Below are 22908 nucleotides of genomic sequence, written 5' to 3'. Positions count from 1 at the left end.
AAGATCTCTCTCTCTCTCTCTCTCTCTCTCTCTCTCTCTCTCTTTCTCTCTCACACACACACACACACACACAAAACAAAAAAACATCCACAGAATTCAGCCAATCTGAGCCTATTCATTAATTTACTTGATTATTAATTCTACTGAAAATGTATTTTTATTTTAGCGCTATCAATTATTATGTGTATGTGGATGCCACTTCTTTCCACTGAAACAAAAAAAACATTGTACAGTCTACCAAACACACTCTTTAAAATGCTACCCATCATGTGCAGACGGACCTCCTCCGTCCCCTACTCTGACACAAATGGGGTCAATCCTCCACACACTCAACCACCAATGAAAGAGGATCCCCTAAAATTACCACTTTGCTGGAGCCTGGAGCAAACCAGTGACTTCATGTCTGCAGCAGCTCCACTGATTTACTCACGTTCAACCCCCTCAATTCCCACCGCAACCCAGAAAAACCCATCTCCTCGCCCCTCGCAGCATGTCCCCTCTGTCTGTTCAACATTTACACCGTCCTGCATCCTTCCCTGCTCTGCCCTCTCTCTCATTCCCTGCTTCCTCCTTACAAACACTCACACATTTACCCACCCAACCCAGCACAAGAGCTGTTAGTGTGTTATGGAGTTGTGTGATGTATTATCAGTGACAGATAAGGGAGGTCAGACAGGGATTCGAGCCAAATGACTCCATAAACAGTTTGTGTGCTCTTGTCTGCACTGGCCAGTTGAGATAATGGATGCAAGAATTCTTAGAGAACAATCTGACAATCGTCCAGCATTTCAAGACAACAAACTCAGTGTGGCTGATTTTCAAAAGCAGATGTTGAAGCCTTAAAATGTGATCTGAACTGCCAGGATTTTAAAATCATATGCAGTGTGCATATAAGCACTGAAAAGAGCTGTAGAGGTACAGTGAGAAATACAGTCCAGACACAGAATTAAATTAATTTATGGACTTCTGAGACACTGATTTCCGGGTCCAGTGGGGAACGCATGGATCTCATAAAACCAAACACTTAAAGTCAGATCTCAAAAATCACATTGAAATACCAAATATGTAACAGTAGGCCTGGTCCCAATTGATGCGCCTTGGCCAGTGATTTTGGTGGGTTTGAGAGTCTCCAGGCCATTGTGCTGGTTGATCAATTCTGTGTGCTGGAGGCTTCTGGATAACGCGCGTGTGTCTCCAAGTGTGTAGTTAATGAATTACAGCCTTGACTGGTCAGGATAAGCCCAAAGGGTGGGGAACAGATAAAAAAGGAAGCCCATCAATTCTCCCATATCCGCACAGACATAAAGTAAAAACAAAAGATAAAATGAAAAATGTATCTTAACTAAATTTGACAGTTGCTGGACTGGCATGTAGATAACACTTGTAGAATCTTTTAACAACTAAAAGGGGTTTCAGCAGCCCACACACCCACAAACTAAAATTAAAAAAAAAATGCTGCATTCCTTTAGAAAGCACTGACAGTCTAAAACATTACTGTAAAAGTTATTTCCCTTTATGGACTCCTTTAATTCCATTTCAATGGTATAAAAAAGTCCTTCCATTTATTAATATGTGTGGCCAAGACACAATCTTTCCACAGGGGGAGCCATAATACAGTTTAATGGCCAAAAACTGAAATGGTAGAGAGATCCATGTTAGACTTGTTGCATAAAGTGTGCAAACAGGTTCAACAGCAGTAATCAATCATGAGTCATCCCTTTAAAATATGTATGATTCCTCTCAGAGTAAAACAAAGTCCAGCTTAGAGCTTCTTCCTCTTCTTCAACAAAAAGTTAAACCATCATAGGCAAGACTGACGCCAAACTTATCAGTGAGTGAACACCACCCCCCGGTGGTAGGAGCCCATAGTAAAAGTGCATTGGGACTCACCACAGGTGTAAATGACACTGAGGTACTTCCTGGTGCCAGCGTAGCAGGGATCTCCAAAGTCTCTGGTGGAGGCTCGAACCGCACAAGTCTTCTTGCCCTGACAATGGGAGGTGAGAACCTGCAGAGCCACAGGCGACTGGCAGTCTGACAGAGAGACAGATAGGGGGAAAATTACTGAATGATTATTAGACAACTAGACTCATGCAAAATAAAACCTGATTAAATCAATCATTTAAGAAGAGGAGACACTTCTTTCTTACTTATTTCATTAGAACAAGAACAAACTTCCCCTTAAACAACTTTAACAGGGAATAAATGTAAGAAACCTTGATATTTCCTAGAAAGGAAATAATTCTCTGGTTCTTAAACTGAAATTCAACTATTAGAAAACTAGAGATACATGCATGCTCTCCATTCTCTCAGCACTTCACTATAAAAGATGAGCATTTTCCATTATTCATTCTTTAATACTCAAATACATGAGTTGGTAATTACTGCATGTAGGCTACTGTTTCTCTTTTTGATAGTCCCTGCTTTTTCCAATAATTACTACCAAATAAAAAATAGCAGTTTCTTTTTCATATATTATTAAGACATACCAGGGCCCAAATTATTAGGATGAAACATTAAACAAAGATTTGAGTTTGCAGTTCTATTAACAACTGCTTCATTTGTTTCATAGTTAAATGGCCAACAAGACGTTAGAAGTTATAACCTGCTATTAACAAGTTGTATATAACTGCTGTTTTCCAATACAGTATGAATGTCTCTCATCAAATCAGAATGACTGGAGACAAATAGTGTTAAAGCACAAATAGTATATATCAACTGCACATACTTATTAAAGATATTATGTTCACACTGTTCATCGGCCCCTTGCTACCTGGCCGTGGAGCCTTTGATGGACAAGTAGCTCTTTAGACACAAAAGACTACATGAGTCTCTGTCAGCTACAACAGAAAGGGACACACACACATACCTGTGCACACACATTCAGGGGAAAGTAAAGGGACTTCTTATACACACTCATTCCCGTCAAGGCTTTTCTAAGCTCTCTTGGTGGTGCCTCTGTCCACATAGGCCAACATAGAAACCTTACTGGGGCCTCACATTGTCTAATGGATACCTGATCCAACATGTGTGTATGTGTATGTGTGAGTGTTTGTGTATGGACACCCGACAAAGTAATGGATGTGGCCCTCATACATCATCGCTAAGCACCCGCCAGCTCGTCCAGACCCCTCTCCTCTGCTCTCATCCTCTAGGGAGCGTGGATGGACAGATGAGGCTCCTCTCCTTCCTCTTTCTGCTCAGACTTCCTTCCTCTCTCACATTCATAACAACTCTCAAGATCATATGCTGACCTGCTGTGCCCCAACACTTTAGAAAGGAATCCATAAAAAAGTTTTACATGCCTGTTGTTTAACAAATGTACAGGCCAGGCAGCTAGTGACTGGCTGATATATATCAATATTCAGATGAAAAGATAAAATAATAATACAACATTTTGGATACTGATGGTAGGTGCAGAGTGTGGGGTTACATGTTAACAGTTATAACAATTTATAGCATTAGCTAGAAAATGGGATAATGATGCATTATGTTTTCAATGGAAACATAATGCATCATTTAAACATCCCATAGCAAAAAGGTTAAAGGTACAATCAGACTGCAAATTCATTATGTGAAGCAAATAGTGAAAAAAGATAAAACATCACTTCAACAACAATTGTGCAGTCCCACTGGAATCAGTATTATTTGTCTTAACTCATAAACTTCACTGACACAACAGACAGAGGTGTAAGGAGCAGCAATAAAGTCAGAAGAACCTCCTGTTGAGTCTTGTGGGAATGTGGATGGGCCTGGGTTCCACATGGATGCCTCCCAGGCCCCCATGGTCCATCTAACCCCTAAAAACAACACAAGGAGATGAGCCTTTGAAAGTGGACACTGGGCTCTCGCAGGGTCTGCCCTGATGGGCCCCCAAGAGAGAGAGAGAGAGAGATCAGAAAAAAAGGTAAAGAGAACAGGTTGGTTGAACCTTTGCTCACACGTCAAGAGCCCACAACAAATTATGGCACAGGTCAAAGGGTAAATGTCCCAGTCAGGAAGTGAAAGAAGGCAATCTAATGGACATGCATAGTGTCAACATTGGGAACTCTTTGACTCTGCAATCCTTCTTTATTAGATTATTAGAGTCAACCTTTATTCCCTGCTACTGGTTGTGTTTGTAGGCAATTTTAGCTCTGAAGTGGATCTGAAAGCAGACCAGACGATGGGACAGATTATGTGGAGTAAGCTTGTAGAGAATGCGAGTCTGAATCAGTGTCTGTCAATGTGGACGCGGTTCGAAGGGGCAACCGGACACTCCCCAGCTGGAGCCGACACACCGGAATTCCCAACAAGGATGCAGTGTGGTAGATGCCTGTGGGAACCAGTGAGTGAAACTGGATAACCAGTCAGACACCTCAAAGGTTAGACAGTTCCCACACAACATGTGCAGATTCACTGATTGCGACCGATCAGGAAAATTCACAACCTGCCTCATCTGCAATTTTAAATGGAAAACACTCTTAAAATAAAAGTGTTGAAGAATAATATTGTGATATCACTGGTAACATGATGCCTTTTGGGAAAACCAATTGCCACGGTGCTTTGTCACAGAGGAGCTCATTATAGCTGCTCTTTTATAGTAGTACACCTCTCCCCAAACAGTTACACCTCTCTTCTTGCTTGTTTAGCCCAGCTGAAAAATGTCTAAAACAAGGCTGCATCAGTTCAAAGTAGCAAAAACATATTCTAACATACATATATATGTTATGCGCTTGTGATAAGATGGCATTTAGAGTGTTTTTTATCAGAAAGAAGTAAATATAGGGATGGGTAATAGATCAAGATCAAATCGATATTGTGACATGAGGCTAGATGTCATCATAGGTTTTCAATATTGTAGTATCGTGATATGGCATAAGTGTTGTCTTTTCCTGGTTTTAAAGGCTGCATTACAGTAGCAGTATTACAGTTATAAGGGATCATTTTCTGAACTTACCCGACCGTTCTAGCTGTTCTATTATTTGCCTTTACCCACATAGTCATTATATCCACATTACTGATGATTATTTATTAGAAATCTCATTGTGCAAATATTTTGTGAAAGCACCAATAGCCCCCCCTCCAATCTTGCTGCAATATGGATATCAAGCTATGTGTTAAAAAATATTGTGATATTTGCCCTAAGTAAATACAATGACTTAAATACCAAAGTGAATCTAGCAGGTGACAGCATAAGAAACAAGACTGAATAGCACTTGAGAATTACCTGCAGAGCTGCATCCAGAAGACTGAATTACCGTATATAATAATCTGTGAACCAAGAAACCCATGATTTATTCAATCCGTGATGATTGTTCACACAAACCTGTGAAATGTCAGTTTCTTGGCCTTATATTCTGAAATATATAATGATATAACTGACTACTTTAAATAAACTCCAAAAGCAAATTTAATTTTTATCATTAATTTTTTCCCTGTGTCTACCGGTCAAACTGCTGTACTGCTGAATCTGTGTGTATGTATCTGTGTGTATGTATAGATGCTGCAGCCCTCATGTGCTTTAATTTGCTCGCTCACTCTCTCTCTCTCTCTCTCTCCCTCCCTCTCTCTTCCCAGAGGGCTCGTTTGAGGCGGTGTGCCACGCTGAAAACTTTCCTCTGTGACAAGGCAGTTCACTGACAGACAGGCCCCCATTAGCTGGAGCTTTGATTCCCTGGCTGGGTGATTAGTTGAGGAGGGAGCCCACAGAGGAACGAGTGAGGCTGGACTGGACTGGGTGGGCTATATAGATTGATAGAGACTTAAAGAGACAAGAGGTTTGTTCACTGGCTCTCCATGCTTATATGAGCTCACACACACAGAAGGGAACAGGCATGAATAACCCCTGTTACCTCCGACCTTTACCCTCAACCACCTCCAAGCCTGTGGACCCACCCTCTACCCTCCACACACCCAGCAAGGACAGACCTATGATTCAGAGGAAAAGGTCCACAGTCAAAAGAGGCAGCGACTGCGGAAAAGGGAGGCGTTTCCTGGACAAACACTCACTTATTCTCCTCATGTCATGACGGATCACAGAGGAAAACAGAGACCGAGGTCAGATATAGAGAGCTACAAAGGATAAGCCCCGGGGAGACATAAATGTAAAATGGTGTGAAACTTGCTTGCATTCATAGTGTGTGTTGATAAGTTGCCCAATACCAGCAGCGCCTCCATATGGCTCATCTCTTTTTGTCACATCAGTCATCTACCGTACAACTAACGTTCTGCTTGTTTGAAACCAACATCAGCACATAGCTCAGGTGTGCTGTGATGGCTGACTTTGAGTTTCGCTTGTCACATATTAAGACTGATGTAGAGTGAGCGTGTTATGGGCGCAGTAAAGGAATCTGCTGGTGGACTGTCAGATAAGTGTATAGGTCAGTGTCCTCAAATAAAAACACACCCCTGAGCACATGAAGACACACGCACACAACCCTTTCCCAGAAATTCCCGCAGCAGCGTTCCATAATGATCCTCTAGGTTTTCCACCCACGCACAGCTTTCCTGGAATTTCATAGACAATGGGCGGACAAACTTGTCAAAAGCACTTGTCTCCTATTCTACTCTGACTCACCTTTTTGCGTATCATTTGATAGGGAGACAGCTTAAGTCATATTTGTGGTATTAAAAAGTCTTTGTATTACAGAAAAATGACACATTCAAATGCCGTAAGGTGGGTGAGAGGACATGCACATGCCAAGTGCTTTCTGTAAATGTCATTACTGAATTGAGACTGCTCACACACACACACACACACACACACACACACACACACACACACACACACACACACACACACACACACACACACACACACACACACACACACACACACACACACACTCACATTTACAGTAAATGATCTATTCACTTTAGCAGGATCATGTTTTACTGTAACACAGTGGATTAAAATATTCAAAAAATCACAGTGTATTTTCTGTCTTCAAATGTCCAGCAGAATACACACACACGCACACACACACTCACACACACACACACACGCACAAGCACAGATAAATGCACGCATGTACACACTTCAGCTGTGTTTGTAAGTTGATAGCGGGTTTTTCTTTGAGTCAGCACTGGATACGAAAATAGTCGACCCTGTGCATGTGTGTTATCACTAGCCACATGTTACTTCATATATTCAAACACTGCATCTAAATTCCAATCAGTGGTGACACTTTGTCCTAAACCTTGCATGAACCTGTTATCATGAAAAACACATGCAGGGACAACGTTTTGGTGGGGATGTTGTTTTGGAGCAACAGTAACCACTGTGAGTTCACTGACCGAAATCTGTCACCTACTGCTATATACAGAGGCCTTTAACTAATCTAAGCTCGCTCATCCCGTGTAGGTTTAAACACACAGAACTGTACGTTTTGATCTAATCTGCAAAAAAACATCCTGTTACTTATCTGCTCTATGCGCATCAAAGTGGACAAGACATGCAGATAGAGTTACAATGAAGCTCCCACCCTAACAACTGGAACAGACTTCCAAAAGCCAAGTGTTAAATTTGAACAGCAGCTGTGCATGCTCGGCTTTTAAAAGGCGACTATAATCATCTGAGAAACCAACCAACTGTGCTTACAGTTTGAAACATCTCGCTGTGGGCCTCGTCTGAAGCACATACTCAAAAGAGAAAGTGCAGTGGCCTTTAAAAAAAAAGGGGGGGGGGGGGGGGGGGGGGCTGGTCTGAGACTCTGCATGCCAAGCATGGGGGGCTATTTAGATGTCAAGAGGTGTGTGTGATGGTAATGGGGCAGATGAGAGAGGAGGGCTGAGACTGGCCCCTTTGCTTTGAGGATCCTCCATCACAGCTAAGACCTGTCCAACTCCACCACTCCCACCCCACCCCAAAACCAAGGAACAAACGAGATCAAAGAGGTCCTATATTTGTGAGCACATGCCTGTGTATGCACTTGTTCTTTGTCTGTTATACCTTTCCAGGGATTTTGGATTCAACATGCAGATAGATAACTGCTCACTACAGATCTCCACAGCAGTAAAAAGACACATTTCACAAACTCAATATGGTTTGTAGATTAGAAAGGCACCTTCAGAAGATGGAGGCAAACCAGAAAGATTTGGCAGGTGGCTGCAGTTGAATTGCAACCCTGGCGTAAGGATAAAATGAAAATAGAACATGTACAAGGATTGTTTTCATAAAACAGTGTACAAGCACACAAATTCATGTCTTCCTATCTGACACAGTGCACAGCTCACCTGGGCAGGTGCAGCCAGCTGTGTGAGTTCAGACGTTGATCTCACACCTCAGGCAGTGGTGAGCTTGCCAGGGCGCTGTGGTTTAGGAGATTGCTTCAACCTATCTTGTTGGCACATTCAAACACACGTTTAAAGAGACATAAAATTAAACTAGGAACAAAACAAACTTGCGCGTAATGCGACTGCCAAGCCCAAGATTATTCAGGCACGCAGAGCCACAAACACACACGTGCACACACACTTACACATGCGTGAGTAACCGCACAACCTCTGATGTGAGGGCAAAGACAGGAGGTAAAAACGCTTAAAGATAATTAACGGTGTGTGTCTGAGCTGTCAATCATGACACCCTCACTTCCTGCTCCTGGTGACACAGGAGCCACATCAAAGACAGGGCTGACAAGGGAAATCCCACTAGGGCACAGCTAGACAGTCTGGGACAGCCTGAGGAGGTTTGTGTGTAGTTGGAGTTTGTGTGTGTATGTGAGAGAGAGAGCAAAATAATACTGTATAATGCAACAATACATGTGTACGTTAACATACACAGGGTTAACGTGATTTGACACAGCAAACAGCATGTCTCCTCTGCTGTAATATGGCCTTTGTGCTACTGTAACAGAAGAGTCCATTTTCTATCAATGCTGAGAGAACTCGGCTACTGTATTTAATCCTGACTCTGAAACCAGATATCAGGCCAACCCTGTCTCACCGCTACACCTACCTGCATCAGGAAGACTGATGCTGGCTGAGGTTGCTTCAAAGCAGCCCTCAGTGCTCATATAGAGCACAATAACACACACAATGCTATTCTTTATATCTGTCTCTGATTACCCAGTGACTGACGCCAGTGTCAGCCTTTCGACCCTGTCCTGACACCTCTGTCATAAAGAAGGTAACACACACAAACACGCGCAAACACACTTCAGGGCATGTCTTGATGTCTTGCTTGAATTGAGAATCATGAGGAATGATATTTAGTCTTCAATTTTCTGTCTTCAAATGTCCATCAGAATACACACACACGCACACACACACACACACACACACACACACACTCACATCTACAGTAAATGATCTATTCACTTTAGCAGGATCATGTTTTACTGTAACACAGTGGATTAAAATATTCAAAAAATCACAGTGTATTTTCTGTCTTCAAATGTCCATCAGAATACACACACACGCACACACACACACACACACACACACACACACACACACACACACACACACACACACACACACACACACACACACACACACACACACACACACACACACGCATTAGTTAACTGACACCTGCTCAAGCTACTTATTTACAGGCTCAAACCTCGAGTGTCCATTCCCTTCTATATATTAACAAAACAAAAGCATCGCAGACTAAAGCAAAATAAATGAGCTGCCCAGCAAAGAGGCGGAGGCCACCACAGTAGCTATGGTTATCCTAATACTTGTCATGGATCCAAGCTTAGAGTCATTAACATTCCCCTAAACAAGGGCGAGGGTACATCTGGATATCCCATACGCTCACACGTGCACATACACACACATACATACTTGGAGGGAACTGAATACTGTCCCTTTTCTACAGGCCACACTCTGCGCCTTGGATGACAGGGACATCTGATCTACATTCCACCCCAGTTCCCCTGGCAATGTGTGTGTGCATGTTTGTGTGTGTCTACCTGAGCTTTAGTGGTGGTTTTATATATCTCATCATGCTTTTTAGAGCAGGATGAAGAGATGGTAAATGGGGATTTTGTTCATAAGAGGTAAATCATTAATCAGCGGGACAGTGTGAACAGTTTTGAATGACTGATATTAAGGATGTGTGTGGCAGGCAAAAATATATGTAAACTATCAAATTACCCAAACCACAACAACATCTGAGGGCAATATCACCCAAGTTTGAAAAAATAATGAAAAAGAGATTAAACATCTCTTTGTGGTTCTGAGGTGTCCTGACGTGTAAAACTCTAAAATAAAATGTTTCGTTTTCCTCATCTGCTTGATGCATAATGACACCTGGTATGTCTTGGCAAGAGAACTAACCAGAGAGATTCCACTCTCACTTATCATTAATATGTATAAGAACATTAGAAGGGCAGGGAGCCTCATTTAAATATCAGGCAAACCCAAGCATTTGCATTCTCAGCTTGTGTCTTCATGCAAGAAATCTCTTTCCTTTCCTGAACTCAGCCTGACCCCAACACTGATGCTATGAATAAAGCAAATGATACAGTCAAATAGTATTCATTTTAATAATATTATCACCCCTTGCCCAACTCCCCCAGTGGAGGATCAGTAAATAAGACCACTACAAAACAGCATCCTAGGATCTGATAGTATACACTGCTTAGGTATTATTAGCTATGCAACTACTACTACTACTAATACTAAAATCGTGGATTACTAATTTGCTGTAGTAACTCAAGTTGCACCATTAAAAGGTAAGAAATATCTTCACTCAAGTAACCTTTAAATCTGTTGCCAGGTATCATTTGTAGTGTTGCCCAATCAAAAAAGTGTCTGTAGCATCATAAACTGTAACATACAGTAGCTGTCAAAAATTGTACAAGTGCGAACTGATTTAGGAGTTAGTCTGAAATTGTAAGGATATCATTTTGTAACTTGGGGTATACTTCATATGTTGGGGTCATATGTTGGCAAGATGACATATGTTCATATGTGAAAATATTTAGTGACAACGCAGCTCTAAATATAAACTGATTTGAATTGTCTAACAACAGCCTCGGCCACTCAACAGTGTTACTACCCTGGTGTGAGTGTATGAAGGTTCCTCACCGACTGACGGGGCTCTCCTGTAGTCCAGGGGACACTCCAGGGTGCCTTGTTGAGTTCGGCCAAACATGGCGGAGTAAACAGCGATCTGCATTCCACGTTTGCAGCTCAGCCTCATCCTCTCCTCCTCACAGACCACCTTACTTTTATACTCGTCTGGAGAGAGGGGGAGAAAGAGGTTACAAAAGGTTACAACTGACATTAATACATGTTTGAACTAAATTGTGATTAAATGAAAACAAAATCTGAATTCAATTAAGTAATTTTTAAATGCTGACGATTTGGTTTAGAAGCTAGTTTTCTTCTTGCAACTGGATCCCTGAGAAACAACAATACAAATTGGGCCATTATTTGTGAACTGGGGACAGGGATACAGTCTGACGGAGCAAGAAAGCATTCAGAAGCAAGCTGGCAGTTTAGTCACATTGTCCAAACCACTTAATTTGATCGTAAAACTAAAAATAAGTCCATCTGAAATGTTGATAATCATAGTTCATTACACATGAAAACTGTGTCGGTCAAGTTTGTCTGACCTGGAGCTTGTTTAGAACCTGCATGATCTTCTGACTGCTCATGTGTTTCTTACACAATTGGACTCATATCAAATAAAGTCCCTGCACTTCCAGATCTTAACAGTTATTATTACTGATACCAGTGATTGCTAAAAATATTAAATAAAGAAACAATCAGTAATACACTGAAAATATCCTGCTTGCTTCAAATGGTAGATGTCATTTTGTCATCTTTTAGCCTCATAAAACATCTGTTGAGCAGCTCTTAATAATCTCTGAAAACAGAGGCCTGACAAAAGGCTCCGTTGAGTGTAAACACACAGAGGTAGAGTTGCTCAGTGGACATGTAGAGCCATGCAAAGGCATTCCTCACACACACCCAGCCACAGTGACCTGTGACAGCCAGAGCAGCTCCACTGGCCAGCAAACAAAAACACAACAGCAGCCATTTCTACATCCATGTGGGGAGTGGAACAGGAATGTAGAAAGAGGAGAGACCAGAGAAAGAGGGGCAGTGATAGCTTGTTATATCTTTTGGTGACGGATTCACTCTTGCTCTCTCTCACTCCCTCCCTTTCTCCTTCACTTCCTCTATCCTTCATCCACCTCTCCTTTCAGAGGCAGTGACACCTGCCCGTTGCACCTCACTAACACCCCATGCGGCCTTTCTCTCTTCCCTTGAGAAGTCATTGGTTAAGTGACAGTGAACAAAGAGCTGTTGATTGGCCCCGGGGTCCGGTGGAGAAAGAAAAAGTGGGGAGGGCAGGGGGATCAGTGGATTAATGCCCACTTCTGGTCACTCTAGTGTGAACTGTTGCACAGCTCAGTGCGGCTCGGCTCAGCACAGCACTGAGCCATGAATGAAGAGTAGAATCTGGGTGGGATTACTGCACTGTTTTGGCTCCCCTCCGCAGTGATACTCTTAGCTTCCTGGCTCACAGGGAGAGGGATAAAGGGCGAGGCACGCAAAGAGTTTTTTTTCTTCTTTTAAACAGCTCCAGGAAGACAGCCGAGAATGTAAAGACTCAAACAGATACTCTTAATTCACTGTAGAATTTATGGTGGTTTGGTCATACAATTGGAGAATTTGGTTAAACCGGAAATAAAGTGAAATACTTGGGAGGGTTTTATAGGATAAGGGTGGCAATCTTCTAGATTTTACCTATTGTCAACAAATACTGTGAAAAGACCAAAACCAATAAGGAATTGATCCTAGTAAAGCATTTTACAGCCAGTGCCTGATACTGCTTATTCCATTGTGCCATAGATCTCTCTGTTGTTGATTAAAAACTATTAAAGAGGATGCATCATGCACATGTCTGGGTCTATATTGATATTCTGGAACTCTACTGCTATATCTCTGCATGATTTACAATTCAAAAACTTTGAAAAAATGTATACTGGCCCTTCATGCAGCCCCTCAGTTCAGCATCTGACTGAAACAGGCCATTTTAGCTCCTGTCTCTTTAAGACCCCTTCTCAATGAGTCCACTCAGGTAAACAAACAATCCAATTCAAAATATACTCATAAGTGGACAATATGGACAATGTGGACATTACAAATGGAGCGTTCATCAGAATGAAGACCTGGCTTTTGACTTCCAGGGGTCATTTTTACATTTTTTACCTCAGGTTTTAGATCTTTGACTATGTTTAATGCAGACACCACAAATCATAACAGTATAGTACAAATATGAAAAAATTACAAATAGTATAATATGCCCCCACACATCGATGAAATAGATCATTGCATTTGGTGACATGTTTTTGAGGCCAATCCCACATATACATAAAGATTCACAGACTAAAGCAAAATAAATACGTCATAAAATGAGTGAGTTATAAAATAAACCTACATATTAGTGACCCATTTATACAGATTGCAAATGAAGCGACCCCACCTTGGTGTACATTTGACTCAGTGTGGAGATGTGTGAGAAAAAGAGAGAGAATGGTCCCAGCACAGAGAGGGACAGAAATGTGTGTCACTGTCAGGATACAAGGCGATGAGGGACTTACTAGGTCTGCATTTGTACCAGACAATGAGGTATTTACTGCTGCCAGGACACTGGTCTGTCCCAAACACACGGCTGTTGACAAGAACTTGACAGCTCCTTCTGTCTTGGCACTCGTCCAGCATTTTCTACAGAGGGAAGAGTGAAAGAGAGTGGGTGAAGACCAAAAAGAAGTTTAGAGGGAGAACAATAAGCCAACGATGGTGAGACCAGTAGCAGGCAAACCTAAAACCACTTCAAACATGCTGCTTATTACCATGGGAATATGCAGGAGAGGAGCAGGTAAAAGGATAAAACAGAATGGGAGAAAGAAAGCTCTACTCCACTCATTTCCTGGCATCCTTTGGCTTCTCTAGTTTCATCATCTTTGAGCCTGCTGTAACCCAGGTGAGCGCATTCCAACATACTGCATTCTCCCTAACTGAATTCCCAGTCGGTAGAAGGAATTCCTGAATGGATGCCGTTCAGAGCCTTGCCCAAATTTGACATTATAGGAGAAGCATTAGTTGGATTGGTTGTGGTATGCAGCAGAGGGAATTGGGGTTGGTGCAGTACTGTATAAGGGAAATTATCTGCTTCCCCTAAAACATAACAAAAATGCAGTACATGCACTATAAATATAAACTAGGCCTTCACTGTGAGTGATTAATGTAGTGTGATGAAAAGATGATATCCAACAATTAAATTATCCTGTTAACAAGATGTCTGTCTGTCTGTGGTCCAAAAATGATTGAAAATGCATAAATTGGCAGGGTAGTTACACTGGGTGGCATCTTCATTCATCACCATAACTGTGGGTGCTTTCCTTTTTTGCCTTGGTCCAATAAATATTGTCCTACTGCTGTAAATACTCACCATCACACCAAATCCACAGCTGAAAATAGTCCCTATCAAATGCACTCTTTACTCCACTTTAGGTTATATTTGCTGAAAACTACAGTGCCCAGTTTCAGCCAATCATTTTGCATTTTTAAATGAAAGTATATACCCATGACATGTTAAACTGTACCAATTAGCTTGGGGCTGAGAGCCACAGATAGGCCTTAGAAGTCGTAAAGTGTTGAGAAACGGACTTACACATTGTGTTGGGTTTTTGTTATTTTTTAATGGGATTTGCTAACAATGACACAAATATAGAAATCAGACTAATTCTTTATGTCAAACATAACCAAGTTGGTTTCCTATGTCATTAAAGAAATACAATGATTGCAGCTTGATGGAAAAGGCGCAACCTTCACTTCCCACCAGGCTACACACTGAGAATCCACAGGAAGTACCGCAATGCTGGACACTGCTTAGTAATTGACATTTAGATAATTAATCCAATTAGACTATTGAAATAGAAAAAATAATTGGATACAACTTTGATAATTGATTGATAATTTATATTGAGCTACAATGGCACTGAGAATGTGCTGTTTTTCTGTGTTGTTTTTCGGTATCTTTGTAAAGTCAATAGTGTTTTGTTTGTGTGGACTGTGCTCTAAAAATTTGATGGTAACATACATTTTTTTACAGATGTAAGAATAAAATATCTAAAAAAACAACAACAAACGAACAAACAAGCAGTCTATTAGTCGTCGCCTGATGGGATACCCTTAAATAAGCATTTTATATGGAGATATTTATTCCAGTACACCAACAAACCAAGGGGCATGAACAGGTGGTAAAAGCACATTCGTCAGGGTTGTACTGATGTGGATGGCACAGCAGTCAGTCATTCTCTCACTTCAACACAATGCACTCTCTGTGTCTGTGCATTCATGGCTGTCCTGTCTATTATGGACATGGAGGGTGTCGGACTCTAGAAGGCAGGGGCACTAAGAATAAACCAAACAACTGAATGAATACTGAACAGGATGTGTTTGTGTGTGTTTGTGTTGGTGTTGAAAATCAGGCCTTCTAGTCCAGCCGCATCCCAATTTAGGAGAGGATGCTAAGGCAAAGACCCCATGAAATCGCTTTGTGTCATGGGAACATACAAGACTGCTTCCTCTTTAGAGAGTGTAATTTGCCGGAAAACATCCTCACAAAGCATTACATAATCAGTGGTCCTCCGAATTTTAACCCTTGGCCAATTTTACCATTTTACGGGACACTTTCTCTCAGGAGGATTTTCAGCTCAAAAGAGGGGCTGTGTATGTGGATGAGGAGTGGAGAGACCAGGGGACGAATGCCAGGATGAGATCCAGGTCTGGGGCACATGGCATACACTGGGGAGGACTGTGAACTGTAGAAAAGTAACTTAAATTGAATTGGGGATCAGTGATGTATTTACCTGTAGTGCAGTGGACACAGAACAATATCGGTCATCCTCCTGAGCATTATAAGAACTTAAAAGGGCCTGGTAGGTCTGAGGGCACTGTTGGGGGTCAGAAGCACCTTTCCTTCCATAGAAAGCTGATTGGACGGTGATGGTGGTGCGGGGTGGGCAGCGGACAGACAGGAAGTCTCCGTCACAGGCCTGCTCGGTATAGTTCTTTAACACTTTGGACAGATAACCTATAAGACAAAAAAACCAAAGAGGCTGTTACTTTGTTTGACCAATTCTGAATGAAATGAATAAAACACTGATGACTGCTTGAGTGTAAGCTATGATTTATTTAGCTGTTACTGTGAGCCTATGGAGCCTATGGCTGTAGAACAGACTATTATGTTTGATATTAAAATATACATGCCTTTTAATGTTTTACCACTTCTCATATAATGGCACAATGCATACCTACAGTGGTTACATGATATTGTCCATATAATTGCCACAAAATGTGCCACTTTTCAGGCTCAAACTTGTATTAGTTAGTCTACTAGTTATTACGCTTGCTTCTAACCACTTTTACTTGCACCAGACACCCAGATGGTATTAGGACTGTGAACAGACCCGTTACATAAACCATCTAATAGAACAAGCACAGAGTGAACTTTCATTTAACCTTGGAGGCTGCTTCAAATGAAATAAAAGCTCTTTTTCTTTTAAAAGACTGAAGTCTCTCAGTGAGCTCTACTATCCCATTAAGAGTCTTTGAGAGCTGCCAGTCAGCCTGTCAGTCACACAGGAGAACTGAACCCATCACAAAGCCACCATTAACATTCCAGCCTGTGAGGAGGAAAACGTAGATAAAGGAGAGAGCTGATCCCCTGGCCACCGTCATATAATGTCTTTCTGGACTTATCTGGACCATTTAGTGGCTGGCTCTGGTTGATACAAAGGATGGTGGATCACAAGTATTTAGTTGGAGCTCAAATGTTCCAATTGCGTCATTGTTAATTTAATAATGTGTCTCAGCTTTATCTATTATTGGTGATATAAGTGTAAAACCAGTATTTGTACAGTCAGGTAGAAAAAAATACTACAGGTCTTTACTTTTTAAACCACTGAAAACAACTTCCAAAATGAGTTTAAGCTTCCTGCTTAAGTGCTCTGCAAACACATTTACAAAGAGTCAACACACACGCACGCTCACACACACTCACAAAGTGAACACACTGTGATTCAATTACCTTTATTTGGTTAGTGTTTGGTTGGGAAGAGGAAATAACATTGAAACGGTGTTCTCTAACACACATGCTTTGGCACAAAACACACACACATTGTCCCCTTATCACCATGGCCACAGTTAAAACGAAGAAGGGAAACAAGAGACATTCTCAGGCTTGGAAAGGTCAGCCTCTCTCTAAATAGAGATGGTTATTAAACCACCATTGCTCAAAGCGCTCACAATACCAGCTTTCCACATGTGGCTGGGTAGTGAAAATGGAAAACAGGTGCAAATGTGATACTTTATTAAGTGTATTATGAGTTTATTTAGAAATAATTCAAATGCTGAAGAATGGGAGCTAGAAAGCAACCAAAGCAATTCTGTCTTAACATTACCGCACAGATTTATAACCAAATTCTTAATATCATCACTACTTACAATACCTGCATTTATTTCTTTTATCAGAATTAATCTTGGAACACTTATGTAACTGGCTAGGTTGTTGGCTGCACTAAATATTATAAAATCTTAAATAAGTTGTAATATATGAACATCTTTAGATTTTAATGACAGTTTCTCTTAATGTTTGTGATCCAAATTAACCTGAACATGTTGATTAAGAAGCTATTTGAGCTATTTAACCTTTCCTAAAGCTTTGTGCAATTAAGACATTGTTCTTATGGTGTCACTATTGCTATTTTCTTTTTTAAAACTTGTGCAGGTTAATAGTTTCTCTCTATCCACAGTAATCTCCCATTCACACACACAGGTCTGCTTTGCCTGCCACATTCCACAGAGTTGAGAGGGAACTTGGCATTCCCCCTGGCAGCGAGACCACACACACACACACACACACACACACACACACACAAACACACACACACACACACGCATACAAAAAACGTCAACACAAACAACGTGGTAGGAACAAGCCCTCGCTGCTTGCTCTTGAAGCCAGGGTGTGTGGTGGTGGTGTAACAGTATCACATTATTAGGGCTGGTTCTTGGCAAGATGCCAGTGCCATGAGAGACCACGAGTTTGCACAGCCCTCCAGTTAGCCCAGTCTTGGGTACAGTGGGGGAAACCATAGAAACGGGCAAGGTTGTGAAGGGGGTGGAAACAGAGAGGACGATAGGTGGAAGATAGATGATTGAAACTGCACAGGCCACTTGGAAGAGGAGGTTCGAGGAGGCGGGTCACGCAGCAGAGAGTTGAGAGGTATCCTTGAGTCACAGTTTGAGCACCACACACACACACACACTAATACGCCTTCCTCCACCCTACAAACTGTTGGTAAAAGGCAAACAGATTATCTCACACAAACCCTCAGGTGCTTTCTAAAGAATCCATTTCTCCATTTCGCTATCCCACCCTCCTCCCACTCTCTCTCCTCCTCCAGATCGTCACTATTGTTTGCTTCACGCTACCTGTTGACTGAAGTCTCCTTTCAAGGCCAACAAATGAGGCGGGGTTAAGGCACCTGTGTACACCGCCCAGCCAATGACAGCTGTCCCTCAGAGGCAGAAGGCTGAACAATGCTGGAGGAACACCCAGGCGTCTCTCCTCTCCGTTTCTTTTCATGTGGGCCCAGACTCCTTCCTTAACTAGCTCTCTGCCCTTTCCCTTAACAAAAGCGGCACACTATTATGTCTGCTGTTTGTTTATTCAGCCATGAAAAGACAGGAGGTTGCGGTTGAGATGCAGTCCGTGTAGAAACAGGCTGGATTGAAAGGTGTGTAAGGTCCATTTAATCTCAGCGCAAGCAGCAAAGGGATTTGATATAAACATAGACACAGACAACTGCACCTGCCTTTTGTATGTCTCACCTTGTCATATGACTTAAGCTGTCAGTGTCCACCTTATGGTCATAAGTAGGTTTTCAGCCAATCATGAAAGCAAGAAATAAGAGGCCCTTGTAATTATTAGCTCCTCATTTGCAGTCATGTGATGACCCTAAAGTCTGACCCAGCAATGCAGGGGGGTCAGGTATGATGGAGATTAGTGACGGGCCACTGTGTTGTGTCAACATGACACAGAAAGGGCCCTGCTGGAGAAGGATTTCCTCCCTGGGAATCACTGATTAGATAAGACCTTGTTGCAGGTCACATACCGATGCTAATTTACAGCACAGTGTGACTTATTATGCTAAGAAATGTTTATCCATAACTACTAAATACAGCCTCCTCCAGCTTGAGCCCCTGCTACAATATTACCTGTATTTTCTTTCAGATCATACTAAGGTGAAAGCTCTAACTAAATCTTCTCATCAAGCTCAGGTGTTCTATGTCTTCTTTGCATGAGTACAACAGGTATTTCTGACATGAACTGAGGGTAGGTTGGAGGACGAAAAAGGAGAGGGGAGTGAGTGTGGTTTGACTCCAGAGTCAGTTCAGGGCTTTCCCCTGATTTTGAAAGATGCCGCCTCCTCCTATTGGCCTGGCCATGAGAAAGAACAATGCACTGCCACTGCTACATGAAGTATTAGTGACGTGTGATAATAGTGCAGGCTGTGTTGCTGATTATGCAGTTGCTTTCTAATTTAACTCACTTTTTATGTTGCTTGAGGAGTAATGTTTGCAAAGCCTCTTGCATTGAGCAAGAATGTATAATATTGCAGAATATTAGAAGATTATAGCTAAGCTTAATGCCACAAAAGTGCTTGTTTATACTGCAGTTTAAAGATATTCAAAAGTCTGTATGAATGAGAGTCAAAAGTGTAATCTCTTTAAATAAATCATGCCAATATAATACAGATATATATCTGTAACGACACCTCAAAATGCATTCCATATAAACTAAGTAGCCAAGACGCTCTTGGAAGCTACAAAATCAAAGGCTGGGTATTGCGTTTCATCTTGGTACATTAGGTATTTAGGCATTTACAGCTTCATGACTTTATTGGTGTTATTTTAAGCAAATTATAGCCATCAAACCATCAAATGTTCAAAGATGCAGAGCTGCAGGCCTGCTGTTGGAGAAGGAATTCCCTTTAAGTGGTTATTACTGGGAAGAGCGGAGGTTTCCCCTCAAAGACGCAGGCCACACTCTGGAAGCACTCTCGAGAAGGCTGGGCCCTCGATGAAATGTGGTGGAGATGAAGAAGGGAAGAAGCGGATGATGAAAAGCAGAGACGGATGACAGGGGAAAGAGAGAGGTAGATGAAGACATACTAAACGCAAAGAGCAATACATTCTTTAAGAAAATGTTGAGAGGGTGGTGGTTTTATGTGAAGGAGAGGAGAAAAAGAATGGGTTTGAAATAGGCAGCGTACTGGCCATGAGAAGAGAGCAGATTTTTTACAAGCAAAGCCGCTGCATACAGGATGTGGCGGCAAAGGTCCATGGGCCAGAGCTGGTGGCTTTAGGTCCTGTAGTAATTACTTTTCTCCACAGACCACAGAGGCAGCACAAGGGCCTGGAGCACAATGTGACATACGGATAAAACAACCAAGCCCCCTGGTTCTAAATCACATGTGGTCAAAACTCTGCGCACACCTCTCGAACATATGATACATGAGCTGAATGCGACAGGTTGATGAAGTGTGCCTGCACCAAATGAGACCTCAAACATGAGGTGAAATAGGAGCCAAAGTTCACATGGACGCCACAAAGCGCACGCTGCTGCACAACGGACATCAAACGGAGAGCTACGAATAACTGATGCTAAACACGCCACAGTGCAGTCCTTACTTCTAAGCCATGCCGATTTCAATCTAAAAGAAATGCATTCCTAAAATACATTGCATTCCTCTGCTTACATTAATCTTCCCACTATCGTCACGTTTTGGATTAGCCTACTTTTTTGTTAATCACACTTTAGGGCAGAGAAAGAGAGCATATATTTGTTCTTGAGCACAAACAGTTAAATTTGAAATAATTCAGAGCAGGATTACCTTTTAAATGACTCAAGCACTGTAAATGGGTAGCTCGTTGTGAGATCTTTCAAGTGCTGCATGTGTGCTTTGAGAGACCATCTAAGATTGTGTGCATGAATCTTAAGAAACATGCACAAGCTTGCTATTCTGCAGTAGACCTTGCAACAATATGATGGACTGTGTGATCTGAAGTTGTGAGGATCCATCATTCCTTAGGCTTACCTCAACAAATACAGTACATACTGTACCAAAAATGTCTTACATCTTCAGCTGTAAATGTCAGCATGCACAGTAAAAATGTAGTAAGAACAAACAGTTGAAGATATTTAATAGCTTAGCAACTGTGATGAGTTATTTTATGTTTTGGAGTTATGGTGATCCAGAGCACAAGCAGTGAAGTGTGGGAGGTAGAGGCTGCGTTGTATTGACAGTACAGTAATGGGTGGCACATGACGGCTGAGTGAGGTGCAAACTTCCAAGAATACATACTGTACACACATTTACTGAATGGGTGAGGGGTTGTCAGCTGAGGGGGCTTACTCACATGAGGTTGGTCCCCTGGATTTAACCCCAAGCATTGGTTTTACTTTCTGACTTAACACTAAAAAGAACCCCATTGAGGACCCTGACCTTAATAACACAACTTCAAATCCTATTCCTGAGTATCCTATCCAGATCCACAGAAGATCAACCCACCATGCAGTTCACACTCTGCTATCAGACTTCACTTAAGCCTGCTCAAACAACAGCTAATGAAATTGGGGAAAGCATGACAGAAACCTGTAGGGGAGAGGATGGAGAAGATCAAAACCCTGTAAAGAGCAAATACTGAAACAGCTTAAAGAAAGTTTGGAAAAAAGATGAGGGCTCTACTTTTATACTTATAATATGATGTATTTTATTATGACATTCAACTCTGGGTGTTTGTGTGTGTTTCTTTCAGCCAATAAGGGTGAAACTGACTTGTCACTTTGTTGTAAAAACCTGTGCAAATTCACAGTGCCAAAACCATGCCCAGGTAGATACACATGGGCCATGCTTGCTGCATATTCATCCTCACCTTTTATAGACTGTCGTCAGCAGAGGCAGCCAGCTATGACAACTGATAACTTGATTCAAGTGTTTGGATTTGGTTCATTCAATTCTGTGGTTAGGAATGCAGAAGAGACAGAGGATGAGGGCATGTTAACATGTTTATCCCATTCTTTAAATCAAATTACTTCTTGGGCTTGCCTAAAGATGTGTATCAATATCCTCAGGTGATGGTCTCCTTAATTTGAATGGCAGAGGGCTAAAACACCCCCAACCCTCCCTACCCTCTTCACAAACATGCACACAGACACACACACCAGACAGAGACCAGAGCCCAAAGCAGCTGAAGTCATTAAAACCGGAGACACAAACACAAACACTCTGCTTGACAGTCCTTTCCTTCTCCCTGAGATGGCTTATCTTTCTAACACCTACACACACACACACACACACACACACACACACACACACACACACAAACACACGCATCGCGCGCACACATACAAACACACGCATCGCGCACACACACACACACACACACACACACACACACACACACACACCCATCTAACACACATGGGGCATGCAGGAGCAAACAAACTTCAATCTGCTGGACATGAACAACATACTTCTACACCCACCCATCCCCCAGCTTTTCCTGAACACAGCTTATTCATTCCTACCTATGAATCCAGTAGCAACAGGCTTATAATGGGCCGTGTGTGTCAACAGGGGGAAACTATAAAAAAACATTTTCAGTATAACAACAAAAGACCACTGAATGGCTTAGCCTCCAGAAAAACTGGAAAAGCTTTCCAAGTCTCAGGACCACTGCTTGAGGGATGAACACGGTTCCTCCAAAGGATGTTTCTACATTTGGTATTTTGATGATGCTGGTAGAGTGTGTCATCTAGCATGTCTCTACAGAATCTCACATTGGGGTGAGATCTGGAGACTGAACAAGACATGGCATATGATT

At 41.9% G+C, this 22908-nt stretch overlaps 1 protein-coding gene across 1 annotated transcript in view; it reads right to left on the bottom strand.

Annotated features, from left to right (window-relative positions):
* LOC133997768 (protein eva-1 homolog C) overlaps nucleotides 1-22908 on the bottom strand; it is a 72914-nt gene that overhangs the window by 38053 nt on the left and 11953 nt on the right. The window contains exons 2-5 of the mRNA XM_062437476.1: nucleotides 15825-16048; nucleotides 13551-13674; nucleotides 11023-11175; nucleotides 1891-2034 (exon numbers count right to left, since the gene is read on the bottom strand). Coding sequence (XP_062293460.1) covers nucleotides 1891-2034; nucleotides 11023-11175; nucleotides 13551-13674; nucleotides 15825-16048 — 645 coding nt within the window. The remainder of the gene's footprint in view (nucleotides 1-1890; nucleotides 2035-11022; nucleotides 11176-13550; nucleotides 13675-15824; nucleotides 16049-22908) is intronic.

This window comes from Scomber scombrus, chromosome 17 (assembly GCF_963691925.1).
Source record: "Scomber scombrus chromosome 17, fScoSco1.1, whole genome shotgun sequence".
Lineage (NCBI taxonomy): Eukaryota > Metazoa > Chordata > Actinopteri > Scombriformes > Scombridae > Scomber > Scomber scombrus.
This window is presented reverse-complemented; position numbering and strand designations above follow the sequence as displayed.